At 33.0% G+C, this 13,790-nt stretch overlaps 1 protein-coding gene across 7 annotated transcripts in view; it reads left to right on the forward strand.

Moving 5' to 3' along the window:
- LOC118187631 (tight junction protein ZO-3-like) overlaps nt 1-13,790 on the forward strand; it is a 369,809-nt gene that overhangs the window by 231,982 nt on the left and 124,037 nt on the right. The window contains exon 1 of one of the 7 annotated variants that reach the window (XM_085822535.1): nt 2,214-2,285. The exons of the other annotated variants lie outside the window; for them this stretch is intronic. Coding sequence (XP_085678661.1) covers nt 2,229-2,285 — 57 coding nt within the window. The 5' untranslated portion in view covers nt 2,214-2,228. Of the gene's footprint in view, nt 1-2,213; nt 2,286-13,790 lie in introns of those variants that run through there. 7 annotated transcript variants of the gene reach the window in all.

The following is a 13,790-nucleotide window of genomic DNA, read 5'->3' on the forward strand; positions in this document are numbered from 1 at the left end:
GGATTTAAGATATCAAGTTTACAGGTTCTTGCAGTTGTATTTCATATGTTATGAGTTTAACCGAAGCCCACCGGAGCCCTGATCCGGTACACATAATTCGTGCACATAACCCATATTGCAGTTGAAGGCGGTGCCTTCTAAAATAAACAAATGGGCTTCTAGTTAGATTTTCTGTTGTGTTATGTGACCTTTCCAACCAGATTTTTCTCTACAGAAAATAATTAAAACACCGAGGATATTTTGTGAACATTTCCAATGTGAAAGTAGATCAAATACGAGTTAATTGCGAAGATTTCGCTGTCTAGTTAAAAGAATTTGAATGTAATACAAATATATGCTGGATACTACGAATAACTGAGTAACAATATGCAAACAATTGATTCAAAAATTTGGTATCTCAGGAGCAGAAGAAGTCTATTGTTCGAAGTCTCTCCATTAGTTGCTGCGGTGCCGATGTGCACTTGAGAAATATGCATCCGGTACTTCTCATTTTTAAATGAAATCGTAATTCCAGCTGGAGCTCCAAACAAGTTGAGCTCCGGTATTTTATTATATAACTATTTATATTTTTATTTAACATACTTATTTATTTTTTATTTACTTTTACATTTTATTTCATTTTAATCATTAATTTGTGATTATTTTATTATTTTTAGCCCAATGGGGCGTAAGCCCAGAAGGGCTATTAGCCTCGAAACGGCATGTTGCGTTGAATCACTTAAAATACGATGTATCACTTTTCAAATTCTTGCCACCAAATACTATCTATCGCCTTGTATTTTATTTAAAGAAACTAAATAATGAAGAATCTGCATGAATGTTCGAAATGTGTATGTGTCTGTAAATGGAAAAAACGCCGTTTTGGGCATAATATAAAATCTGAAAACTTTCAGATTCTCTCTCTCTTTTTCTTTTTTCTTTTCTTTTTTTTTTTTTTTTTATTTCTCCCAACCGTCTCCTTTTCTGATAGCCTTGTGTGTCTGGCGCCTTCTAATCTTAGAAGTGAAGCTCTGATTATAAGTGAAAACTGAATTACATTAAAATTCTATGTCTAATCTAAATTATTTATAAATAAACACTGTAAACTTTATTTAAAGAGTTGTCTACATTGTGGTGCATTTACTTTACACAGGATAGAAAAAAATTAAGAAAAATCTATGCTTTTATACGTCATTTCACGCAGCAGAATTAGTAAATATGAAATTAATGTGTTAATTATAGCCTATTAAACTCTGGACAGGTGTTTCATCTTTGCAAAACATGGTACAACATCCGCAGAAAAGCTTCCGGAGAGAGGGGCACATAATGATAATAAAATAAACACATAATCAAATCAGTAAAATTTTATTTCATTATTTTATTTTGTGGGGAAGGGTTAAAAGTAGATTATTGAATGTAGTATTGTGTGAATACAAAAACCTATTTTTTTTACTCTATTCCGAGGGGGCGGTACCCACACCTGCAGATACTCGTGAATATTTGTTTTCAGATATCGCTCTTTGTTTATTTATGTCGTATTTTTCAGTTTATTTTATTCTAAAAGAATTAGGAAATCGAATTTGAATTTTCTTAGAATTTTAATATAAAATTGAAAAAGCCGTTATTTCCATGTCGTTTAAAATGATTTGTTTAAGCAAATTAGAAAAAGCAAGTTAATTTTCAATTCTGTAATTTCGACTGTACTGTGCAAAGTTAAAAAATATTTCACGACTAAATTGTATAAATTTTAAAACATTGAAAAAATATATATTTATTTTATTTCATTATTATAGTTTTCTTGAAGCAAACAGATACCTGCTTTCACGATTGTCGAATAGCTGTGACATAATCATTTCCTTCCGTAATTAACCAACCACCATCCCTCACAATTTTATACCTTTTTACCACAGAAATTACTAAACATTACCGACTAAGAAGCACTTTGCTTTCAGGAACGTTATCGAAAGAGCGGAAAAAGGAAGCCACTCAAGGTGGGGAGGCCGGGGGGGGACAACATCGAACAGTTTAACATTGATGGGGGAAAATTATCCCCTTCTCGCACTTGCTGGGACCACGTGCGCACGTGCGGGTCAAATGGTCTTCTATTCTTGTCCTTGTATGTCTTTTTCGGATTTTGTCACCAAGTGGCTGTGGTGTAAAAGTCCTGCTCTTCAAATACCCATGTTTGCAGTATGAGAGCTGAAGTGTTTGACAGTATTTTTATCTCTGTGGATTAATATATTTCGAATATGGCAGTGGATAATAAGGATAAGCTATGGGATTCTATAATGCAAGTTCTGAAAATGGTGAGTAATTTTTTTTTTTCCCCCTAAAAAGATTGCAAATAGTGTAGTAATTGCTTTTTAAAATTGTGCTGTAAGCTGTTCAGATTCGATTCGTACTATAAAAGAGTAAGAGAGTAATATAGAGTAAACCGCCTGTTAGGCCACCACGATTCAAGGTGATTTTAAGCTCTTGATATTTTTCTTCGAGTTCAAAATGTGCTTTAAATTATTACTATCACGTTACAATTTAAAGTAAGTTGTGCTGGAAAAGTAGTGTAAAAAATTTGGAATTCGAGACCTTACGGTTTTTTTGGGGTGGGGTGGGGATTCTATCGAGTGCGCAATCTCAACTCGCATTTTGTGGATAGAAAATCTAATGAACGTAGAACACAGATGATAAATTTCATTAAATCAATTAGCCATAATAAAATATCTTGATGATTTTATCAGAACATTTATATATAATTTGTTTTATTATTAACAAAAGAACTGCCAGCTTTAATTTCTTTTTTGAAATGTGGGGTAGTGGGGAATATATTGTTTTGTGCACTTTGTTATTATTTATTTATTTATTTTTTCGAAATTGTGGCGCTTTTTAAAATTAAGTTTTTTTAAAGCATTTTGTTTCTTCCAGATGTGAAATGTAATTATTGTATATTCTTATGTTGTTGACTCCAATATACTGTACGTACGGTCTATAATTTATGTGCTTTTGTTCAGGCCTTCTAAAAGAATGAAAAGTATTAGGTACAGTAAATAAAAATAAGTGTATAATAAATGAAACATTAAAAGTGAATCATTAAAACTAAATAAAATACTAAAAAATAAAAGTATTAATGATAAACAGGTAAATAATAAATTTAAATACCATAAAAATTAAGCGAAATTATATTAAAATAAATGTACATTAAGTAAATTTAATAGTCAAAATTAAATAAAATAGCAAACTAAATGAAAGGAGAGTTAATTAATAGTAACGTGACATGATTCCTAATATAAAGGAAAGGTAAATATTTTGAACAGTCATTTTGCATATAAGCATCTTTTTTTTGCCACAGTTGCGTGACTTACTTTTTCTTTCACTGTCTAATGAGAGACCAGTTGGGAAAATAGAGCAGCGGAAACGGGCATTGACTTGCATAACTGAATGAACCGACATTTTTTGCCACGACTTAAAAATCACTTCCGTAAATATAAATTGATAAACCACTCCGAAGTCATTACTATATATATAGCAAGTATTGACTACGTTTAAATTAAAACTAAACAGACAAAAAAAAAAGTAGAGAAAAAGTTTTTTATTCATTATAACTATATGAAAACTTCTTATGTGAAATATTTCTCAAGTTAAATATAATGGCCTGTAAAATCAAATTAGATTAATTTAAAAAGAACTGTTTAAAAGAAATAAAGAGTTTGAAAATAACAATACAGCTTTTTATATTTTATATGTTTTACATTTATCACAATGTATTATTTAATATTATTACGATAGGCCCAGCTGCGTTATGATAGCTTCCCCGCTTGCCAAAAAATTGCAGGAAAGGCAGGGTTGCCAGATTTGTCGAGAAATCGCCCCGTATTAATTTTTAAAGAATTTTTATCTCTAAAATATTTTGCGTATGTTATACCTTAAGTGAAAGCGAAAGCTGAGAATTTTTTAGGATTGAGCTAACGTTATGTCTAAATTAAAAACGTAACACTCGAAAGACTTCTAAAAATTAGAAGTGATGCTGCTACCATAGTTTTCTAATAAAACTTTTGATTTTATTGACTAATTTTTTTTTTAATAATACGCATTTTTGTCGTTGAATAGAATCTGAACAATATACAAAATAAACTTTTTTTGGGGAAAGGGGACAACATTTGGCTAATGGACTTTCTATATGCTATTCAAATAAGAATGTGCTAGCCGCCTGAAATGAGTGCTCACTCCACTTATTTCACTTTAAAATGCTCTCCTTTTTCGATTTTCTGGTTAAACACACAGTTCATTTCGGTTTATTTAAAATCAATATGGGAATTTTATTTTTAAATTCTGATTTAAAAGCAAACAGTAAGTGTTATCTTGCTATTAAACAACTGACTGTCAAAAAGCGAAACAGATTTAATATTTATTGAATGAGTGAAATCAGTTTGGTAGGCTCATAATACAGTTTTAAACTATGAATTGCTTTAATTTTTAAACGTTATTATAAATAAATAAAAAAACTGAAAGCTTTCAGATTTTATATTATTACGCCCAAAGGCGCGTTTCTTTAATACTTTTTTAAACTTTACGTATTAAATATTATGTTCTCCGCACTGAAACCATAAAATTGAATTCAACAGCAATATCGCAAAATAATTTTAAAATGAGCATATCTTTAGAATCTCGGATACACAGTCTCGCGCGCTGGAGATAATCCTCCCCCCCCCCGTACAGTGTTGGCATTGCTGGCTTTGAAATGGTTGAGTTTGTTAAACAAAAATTCGTTTAAGTTTTACAAAATATAAAATAGATGATAAAACAAACTCCAAATTTAGGCTTTCAGATGCCTATATTCGAGAAGAGGACTATGTTATTCAAAATTTGATGTCTCTAGATACCTCTTTATTTTCACAGTGCGAGAAACATACATGCATTCATGCAGATTCTTCATTATTTAATTCCTTTAAATATAATACAGGGTTCTAATATGTGGTGGCAACAATTTGAAAAGTGAAATGCTGTTTTATAGTAGACGACGCAAAACGCCAGAGCGAAATTAATAGCCCTTCTGGGGAAATTACCTCTTTGGGCTAAAAACCCGCTTTCCTGATAGAAAAGAGAGGCTGATAAGGCATGATTGGTTTTCTTATTACGAATACATGTATAAGGAAAAGAAGAGCCCAAAATGGCACGATTTTTGTTGCTACCTCCAGAAAGGTTAAAATGGAAATCCTGATTCTTCTGTAGGTTCCTACATCGATTAATAATTAAATTGAAAACATTGTATGTGGAGGGGGGAGGAGATATCATTCTTCTAAATGACATATTTCTGTATTACTTTCATGATAATAAATCAAATGTACTCTCTTCTCGCGATTCTGTCTTTGAGAGTATAATCTCCGTATTTCAAAGTAACATAGTATCTTTTCAAGGCTCACTTCTCATCCTACAAAAACGCTTTTCCTATGCACATGAAAGTAGATTGTATGAAAAGTCATATGAGCCCACTATTGATTAAATAAGTCAGAGCGCTGGATGAATATATGTGAAAGAACTTACTAGTTCACTTGCTTCCTAAATTAATTCAAACTTTAATTTAACATGTGATTCATTCTAAGTAAGGTGTTCATTTTTTATGATAGTATGTAATCGCACTAAAGGCAGCACAAATATTTAAATTTATTGGCATTTCTTTTGTTTTTAATCTAATCATGAACTTTCATTTATTCATTGATATAAAGGCTTTTAATGCCTATAAACCTTGCAATTCTCCCTTCGTTAGTCTTTGATCCCGGTGAATGCATTGGCTACATGAGGCTTTCATGGTTTTACTTTTTATTGAAGTGAGTACGAAACAGTTTTATCTTAATATATCCTCCTCTAAGACATCGCTTCCGTGAAGTATGCAGCCCTCGCATGCTTTGCTTTAATTAATTTAATTAACCCATCGTTCAAATGAAATTTATGTTGTATTAGAACATCCGGTATTATCCAAATAAAGAGCACAATTAATATACAATATTTCAAAATATCCCTTTGCAAATGAATTAAAGACCCCCTCAGTTGTGAAAGTTTCTGTTGGAATGGATGGAATTAGATTTTATTAATTATGCGAGGTCAGTGCATTAAATTGTTAAGGAACGAAACGTTTTTAATCAGGTTCTTCATATTATTTAGAAAAAGTATTTTAAATTCTCTGTAGTTAATGTAGTAATTGCCGCCATTCAACCTGGAATGTCGTTTTCCACAAAAGTAACTTTCGAGGTCTGTCTCTTTGTCATTGCAGATTTGTCTGTTAACCAAAACAAATGTGATGTGTGCTCTTTCGAAATGCATTTAAGTCTCACCATCAATCAAAGTCTGAAAAGAACGCACGTCTACTGTTAAGGGCAAATTGGTATTTCTATTCACAATACACCCTGATGTGTTTATCTTCTTTTAGACCCCAGAAGGCCTGTGGGAGATTAGCTCTCTCTCCCCATTTTCTTTTGAATAGGAGATCCCTTAGATGAACACCTGTGTCAATCGTATTGGAACAATTCGACTTTTAACCTGTGACGTGTAAGTGTCACAGGACAGATTTGTCGTTATTTAATGACTGTCATTCTAAATCACAGTTACCTTTATTTTCACTGTTCCGGTTTAGGTTTTTGGGAGACCGTGGATAATTTAAACGATTTTTCAAAATGTGCAGACATTCATTGATCTGCCGCCATGTGAACAGAAAGTATGTTCCAGAAAATGCTGAGGTCGAGAATCAGTAGGTAAATTTTGTGGTTAAGGTAAGACGGATCTAGCGATATCGACTAAGAATGTACTTTAGTGTGACTTTTATTAATACCAATTTGAATGAAATGGGTAAGCTTTGCCATAAGCGGGACTAAAAATTGCTACTGACGAGATATTTACGGTAATAATAAATGTTAATAAGGATCATTAAAGATTTCGAAAACGCTTAGACATATAGTATAACAATGTCTTTTCAGTTGATTAGGTACTAAAAATTAATATAAATTTTAAGTCGTGACAAAAGTTTGTTAATATCAGTTTCTGTGAATGGCGACGAAATATAACTATAAAATTAATTTATAAGGCTAATATGGACATGTTAAATTGAGTGCAATATTCTTTTTCGGAATTTAATAAAATATTTTGACAATGTTTCGATATCGTATGTTAAATGGGAAGATAAAACTAAAACTTTGGGGAGATTGGCATTTCTTTAAAAGCTTTCATTTAAATTTCATTGCAAAATTAAAAACGCTGTCCCACTCCTCAGAAAGCATATGATGGCTCATCTTCATTGTACAGAATAAGGAAAATTGTAAGCGTTTTTGGAAGCGCGATACGCACTATTGGTATATACTTTACTCTCTCTTATTTGATTATTTACATATGCGAGAAAGGATGTAGTATAGACTTACGATAGTACAATCGTTCACTAATCTATCGCCGTTAGATTTATTGTTAAATATATCGAGTGGAATTTTTTAAGAAGAAAATAAAGCTTAATATAAATATCCTGCCAGATAATACTGTTTATTTAACCCTAATATTTAGCTTTTCTGACTTTCAATGGTATATACAGCAAAAATTTCCGATCATCTGGTTTTTGATAAATAATCAAACTCCTCAGAAAACAAAAAGCTTTCTGATCCCGAGAATCAGATTGTTAGCCTTGCTTGTCTTTTATCAGGCATAGACGATCAAACTAAAATAGACATCAAATCTTATCGCCGACTTCTTCCGCTTTTGGATAAGAATCTGTTTGACAGTGACGACGTTGCAGTTGTTACACGAAGATTGCAATCTGAATTTTATCTTAAGAACTATCCGTTCTGTTTCTCAATTTAATTACACCGAGATTACGAATTTGACTTCAAAATTTCTTGCATTATAACACTAGAAATCCTGCTATCCGAACTTGAATTATTCGAGTCCCTTTTTCTTCTTTCTAAGCCAATTATAGTTGTTAACTTATTTACGTGGTTTTAATTTTAAAATTGATATGTTGGCTTTATTTGGAAATCAATCCATTACATCAGGCCGCTCGCCAAAAACAAAATATTAAATTCAAAATTACAGCACTAAAATTCAAGTTTTTACAATACCAAAAAATTAAGTCCGAAGCATTCCACAGTTAAAATCTTAAAAATGTTCAATGATTCGAGGCGAAGCAACCGTGTGCTAAGGACATAAGATCGCTGGCCATCCATTACACCAGGAGAACATCACTATACTATGTTGTAATTTCGGGTCAAGGTCCGGACAGACGAGCAAGTGCTGCTTATTCATATTGTCTGTTTTACAAATAGGGCATTGGGTATCTGTCAGTCTGCCTATTCTGTTGAGATGTTCGGGCTAAGCAGTCGTGCCGTGTGTTGATAATTCTGTATTCTAAGCTGACATAAGATTCTTTCGAGTACTTCTTTTAAGGGAATCCAAAGGAGTGGAACACTGTTCAATAAATAATTCCGTACCCTTCTTTGCGAAGATATCTGCTTTTTCATTACCATCAATATCTATGTGAGATGGTATCTACTGAAATGCTCTACAGTTTTAACCGTTCCCATTTAGTTCCCTGATATCTCTTTTTATTTTTAACGTAAGAGTATGCTCAGAGTGATCTTGAAGAACTGTTGCCTCTATGGCCGACTTAGAATCAACAAAAATGAAGGCCTTCGTAAAAAAATCCAGTCTAGACTTCAAATTAGTTAATTAATATTAAAACTAATACATTACAGTGCATACTCTCTGTGTATTAGCTAATTAACAGTGTGCAACGCATTGGTGTATAATTAATTTGTCTTTTACATGTACTTAAAAGACAGATCAATTATTTGGATTTTTGAATATGTTGATTGGTGGTGGTTTAAGTTGGTTGACAACTGGTTTCTGCTGTACTCTCTAATAACCTTAATGGTGTTCTGATACAGAACTGTGCAGTAGCATAAGAAGCTAATATATTACTATCTGCTGCTGATCAGCTGATTTATAAATTCTTTAATTATCTGTTTTTCATTATATTATAGTGCAGTCGGGATTTGAGTATCTGCAAATAACCGGGGCCTGAAAGAATTAATGTAGGTTAAAGAAATAAGCAGGAAATTTCGTTGGATCGGAAGCCAGAAATAATGATGAAGAAATACTGCTGGCCCAGAAGCGCTTACTATTGTCATTTCGCGGCTATTCTGACCGAAAAGAGAAATACGCATATTTTATTCGAAACAATTTTTTTCATCACAGAGCTTCTGTTATTTTAAAAGTGGTTTTTTATTACTATGTCATCTCTTGAACGTGTACTTTGAAGTAACTGAAATAATACTGTGCAATGCAAGTGTAATAATTCTTGACTCTCTGCTTTCTTTTGAGAGCTAAGCTGTAATGTTAGAACCTTTTATTCTTGAAAAAGGACAAAATGAACGTTGTACGTGTAATTAATTAATAATACTTTACCATACGTAGCTTAAATAATGGGTTATACTTTGCTATGTTTTCTATGTAACTGGAATTTCGCATTATTTCTTTGACATATCTCAGGATATGGGGCCTGAAAAACGCAATTCATTTGTAATATTATGCGAAAAATATTATTCTTAGAGGTAATTATACTTTTACTGAATATGTGATTTATGTTTGAAAAATTTAACAAATATTATTTTACATTAGTGAATAATATTATATATTTTCTATCTCTTTCTACCTTCGTGGTGTAATGGTTAGCATACTCGGCGCGTATTCGAGAGGTCCAGGTTCGAGTCGCGGCCAGGGCATTGCTCATTTTTCATGTCTCCTGATTCAAAATATCCTAATGTCTCTACAAATCATGTTCCTATAATATGTTTGGTTGTGAATCTCATTCTAACTCTTCCATTTCAAGTAATTAGCTTCTCTGTCTTTCTCCCCCTCCCCTTGTGTGTAAGTTTGAACTGTTGGTGCAAAGAAAATGATTAAATAAGAAATATGTTAGATATGTTTCAAATATATATTTTCAGTCAGCTTTTACACACAAAATGATTAAGAAATAGAAAATGATGGGCAAAGTCGTATTAAAAAAGAAATTCTTTTTTTGAGCCCACCGTTGGTGGTATCTGAATTACTATTCACGTATTCAAATTCTCCTTAGGTGGCTTCCTCTCCACTGAAAATTTACGTTACTGCGAAGAGAGTTTCACGAGTGCCGTAAGGGGTTAAAAGGAGCATTACATTTCAATCGAATGAAAAAGAGAGCGAAATGGTGGCATTCGAAGGCCAGACGCGAGGTCAAGAATCTCACGGTTGTTTTTGCTTTTTAACACCCCCGCATGATGTAATCGTTCCATTCTGTATTCTTCTACTAACAACGAGTACCGAAACATCGGCAGGTCCCTTTGTGTCGCAATAATTTTTCCTGTCAGTGGTGGCATCCGCAAGTTAACTCATCCGCATTTTGTAATTAGTGCTTATACTTAACTGCTTATTAATTAAAAAACAATTATTTATTTATTTATTTATTTTTTACTGTTCGTTACTGTTTACTTCAGCAGATTTTTTTTCCCCTTTATTCAAAACTGGAAAAGAAGAGTATTATTGCTTAATGAAAATGAATTTAAAAGTTAAAATATTTCCCCTTTAATACCAATTTATGAATAAAAGCAATTTTCATACCTTATTCTCCATGTCAAAGCGTGAATCTGCATATTTTGCGAGTCAGATTCAAATTCATAATCTACATTATTCTTCTTTGTTAGACACTATGCCAGTTACTTCTGTGCTGTTATACTGAGTCCGATTACCACCTACGTTCATAAGGCGCGATTCTAGAACAATAAAATCATCTTACAGTTCCTCATAGTATTGTTTTTCCACCACGAAAACGAGGAAAATGAACTTTGAGAAAGGTGCTTGGAAGACAAAAATGGGTGGTGTGGCTACAGCAGACCGTGGTTAGAGCGCACACATCTTTTCCCCATTTTAGAGCAGATAAAGGATGCAGATAAATAAGTAAATAAATACTTTTAAAAATCACAAATATAAGTTAAAACAGTATTTTAAGTGTCAAATATCTTTCAAGTGGGACAGTCTTTTTTTTTACGGAAGTTTTCTGTGTTTGCACTCGATTATCGAATTACAATGATTAATACATTTTTGCCAATCAAATTTAATTATTTATATTTAAATTGTTATGATATTATAGTGCGAATGCATTTTAAACGTAGCGAAATATAATAAAAATAAAAAAACATTTAGAGAAATATTTAAAAATTAATAGTAAGTAACAGTATAATGAAGGGTATGAACAAATTTCAAGGATTTTGTGGAAAACTGTATTTTAGTGTCAAATAAATGTTAGAGCAGGTGTAGTTGCCATAAAATTAATTAGTTTCAGTAATGTAAGTGAAAATAAATACTAGAAGTAAAATATACAAAACATATACAAGTAAATAAAAGAAAAATAAATACAAGTAAATAAAGACTAACTAACCTTTATTATAAAGGTATAAATATCATTTACCATTGGATTCAGTCCAACCTGGTTACAAATCTTAAAGTTTTTAGGCATTTTTCTAAATTGTTTGATGTTTTGAATTCTTTTAGAATGTTTTCAATTCTTTCGTACAATTTTACATATGCTTTTTCCCTTTTTATTCCAGAGTCGCCTAATTCTCTGGCTTTCACATTAAAAGACAATTTTTGTGTTTCTTTAGTATTTTAACTAATAAGTGCACATTAGGCTGGTTACATATACATTCCATACTTTAATGGGCATATTTGGATTGTCCATCCACTGCTCGACAAAATAATCAATGAATGTGATAAGTTTGTCAATGCTAAAAGCTTTTTCCCATAGAATGCTTCAAGCATCATTTATGTGTTCTGTTGACAAGTAAGCTAATGCAGAAATCATTCTACAAACATTTCTTATATCTTCGTTCTCTTTATATTCCTTTACTAGACCCATTTCTTGTATCTTACGCCACAAGCATTGATTAAAAGAAAATAATGAACTGGGAAATTCTAACATACAGCTATTGATGACTGCGGTTTCAAAATCCAGTGTTAAAATGTCCGGCTTCCACTTAGGGCACCAACGTTTCACTTCCTGAAACATTGCAATGTAAGTTGCTTGTCTTTTATCAAGCAGAAAATCAAAAAGCGCTGGATAACCGTTCGTCTCAGTTGCTGTATTCCTCAAGTCGACGTGTATTGTATATATTTGAGCAAACTGTTTCGACAGCTTTTAAATATTCCAAGAAAAAGGTCTTTCCATTTTCCAAAAGGTACCGAGATTTTTCCCCTTCAAATACTAAAATCCTGTTATCTTGGTCATTTTGAAAGTCTAAACGAAGAAAAATTTTCTTCATTAAAAAGCATAAGTGTATCGTTTTCAAACTGAATGTCGTTGGCATTTTGGAAATTTTAGGTAGCTCCCAAAGCCTTTCTCCTCTCCTTACATGAAACAGTCTTGGCACTGGAGTATGTCTGTATTTTAATAATGAAATCATAACCTTTCTGATATAATTCTGAAAATTCTTGAAATATCTGGGGAACGGGAACTGATGTTTCTTCTCGGACTCTTTTTCTGCAAGTCTCTAACTTCCTTTTAACTTCGATCTTAGCAATGTTGGGCACACAGGAATGTTCAGTTTTCTTCAGTACTTCGTATTGAAAATTTGTCTATACATTTCCTTCCATTACATGTGCCTTTGCTTTTACACATACCCAACTCATTCCTAATTTATTTTTTCGGTGTAAACGGTGTAGGTAATCATCTACGACTAAACATTATTTTCCTTTTTTTGTAGAGAGTAATTTTGTTGAAATAGCTATGGGTTCCATCACAGATTTTTTCGACGCTATAAAACGACATACACACTTCATAACGATCAAACACCTATTGAGAAAATGATGAAAACCTTTTCTCTGAAAAGTATCGGCTTATCTCTGCAGCAGGTGCAAAGCTCGAAACTACACAATAGATGACATGTGACTGATTAGGGAAATAACACAATCGGTGCAAGAATGTCCGCTCTGCCCACCCAGCTACCCTCACGTGTCACGTAACAGCCACTGTCACTTAACCAAAACTCTGACCACTTAACCAAAAAAAAAAAAAAAAAAAAAAAAAAAGGCTTTACACAGGAGTCTAAACAAGCTCGTTCCGATCCTGTGTAGTATCAGCATTTCCCAATTGCGTTGACGCGATGTGATGGTACAGTTTATGCCTTTTATGAAGTCCCTGCTCTCAATCCTATTGTGTAGTTATCTTAATCCTATTGTGTAGTTAACTTAGAGCCTCTAGTCATGGAGGCAGGAAACTACTTCCTACCTCCATGCCTCTAGTGCAGGGGTTCCCAACCGTATGCCCGAGGGCACCATGCCGCCTGCCGATCGTTTAACGTGTGCCCGCTGCTATTCGATCACATTAAAAATGTTTTAGTTTTCAATAAAATTCTATGTAAAAGTTTTCTCATTTTTAATGAAATAGAAACTGCGTCCAACACCGATACCAGTACAAAGCGAAATGCGACCGATCTCTTTTATGTGCATGCATTTCAGGGGCGTAGCTAGAGGGGGCATCTGTTCTCCGGCGCAGAATCAAAGGGGCGCCAAACTGATGTTTAGACTTTTTAGAATTAAATGTTTTCCATCCTTGGCAAGCAGTAGGGGGCGCGAAATTTTCAGTTGTCCCTGGGCGCTGAAAACCCTAGCTACGACTCTGATGCATTTTATGAACTTTATCCAACTATAAATTCACCTTGAAAAAGTAAATGGTGCCTGCCGTCCAACAGATATTCTAGAATGTGCCCTTAGGGACAGAAAGGCTGGGGACTTCTGCTCTAATGTTTCTTATT

The sequence above is a fragment of the Stegodyphus dumicola genome, chromosome 8 (assembly GCF_044657685.1).
Source record: "Stegodyphus dumicola isolate Sdum_Otavi_A_Nest chromosome 8, ASM4465768v1".
NCBI classification, from domain to species: Eukaryota; Metazoa; Arthropoda; class Arachnida; order Araneae; family Eresidae; genus Stegodyphus; species Stegodyphus dumicola.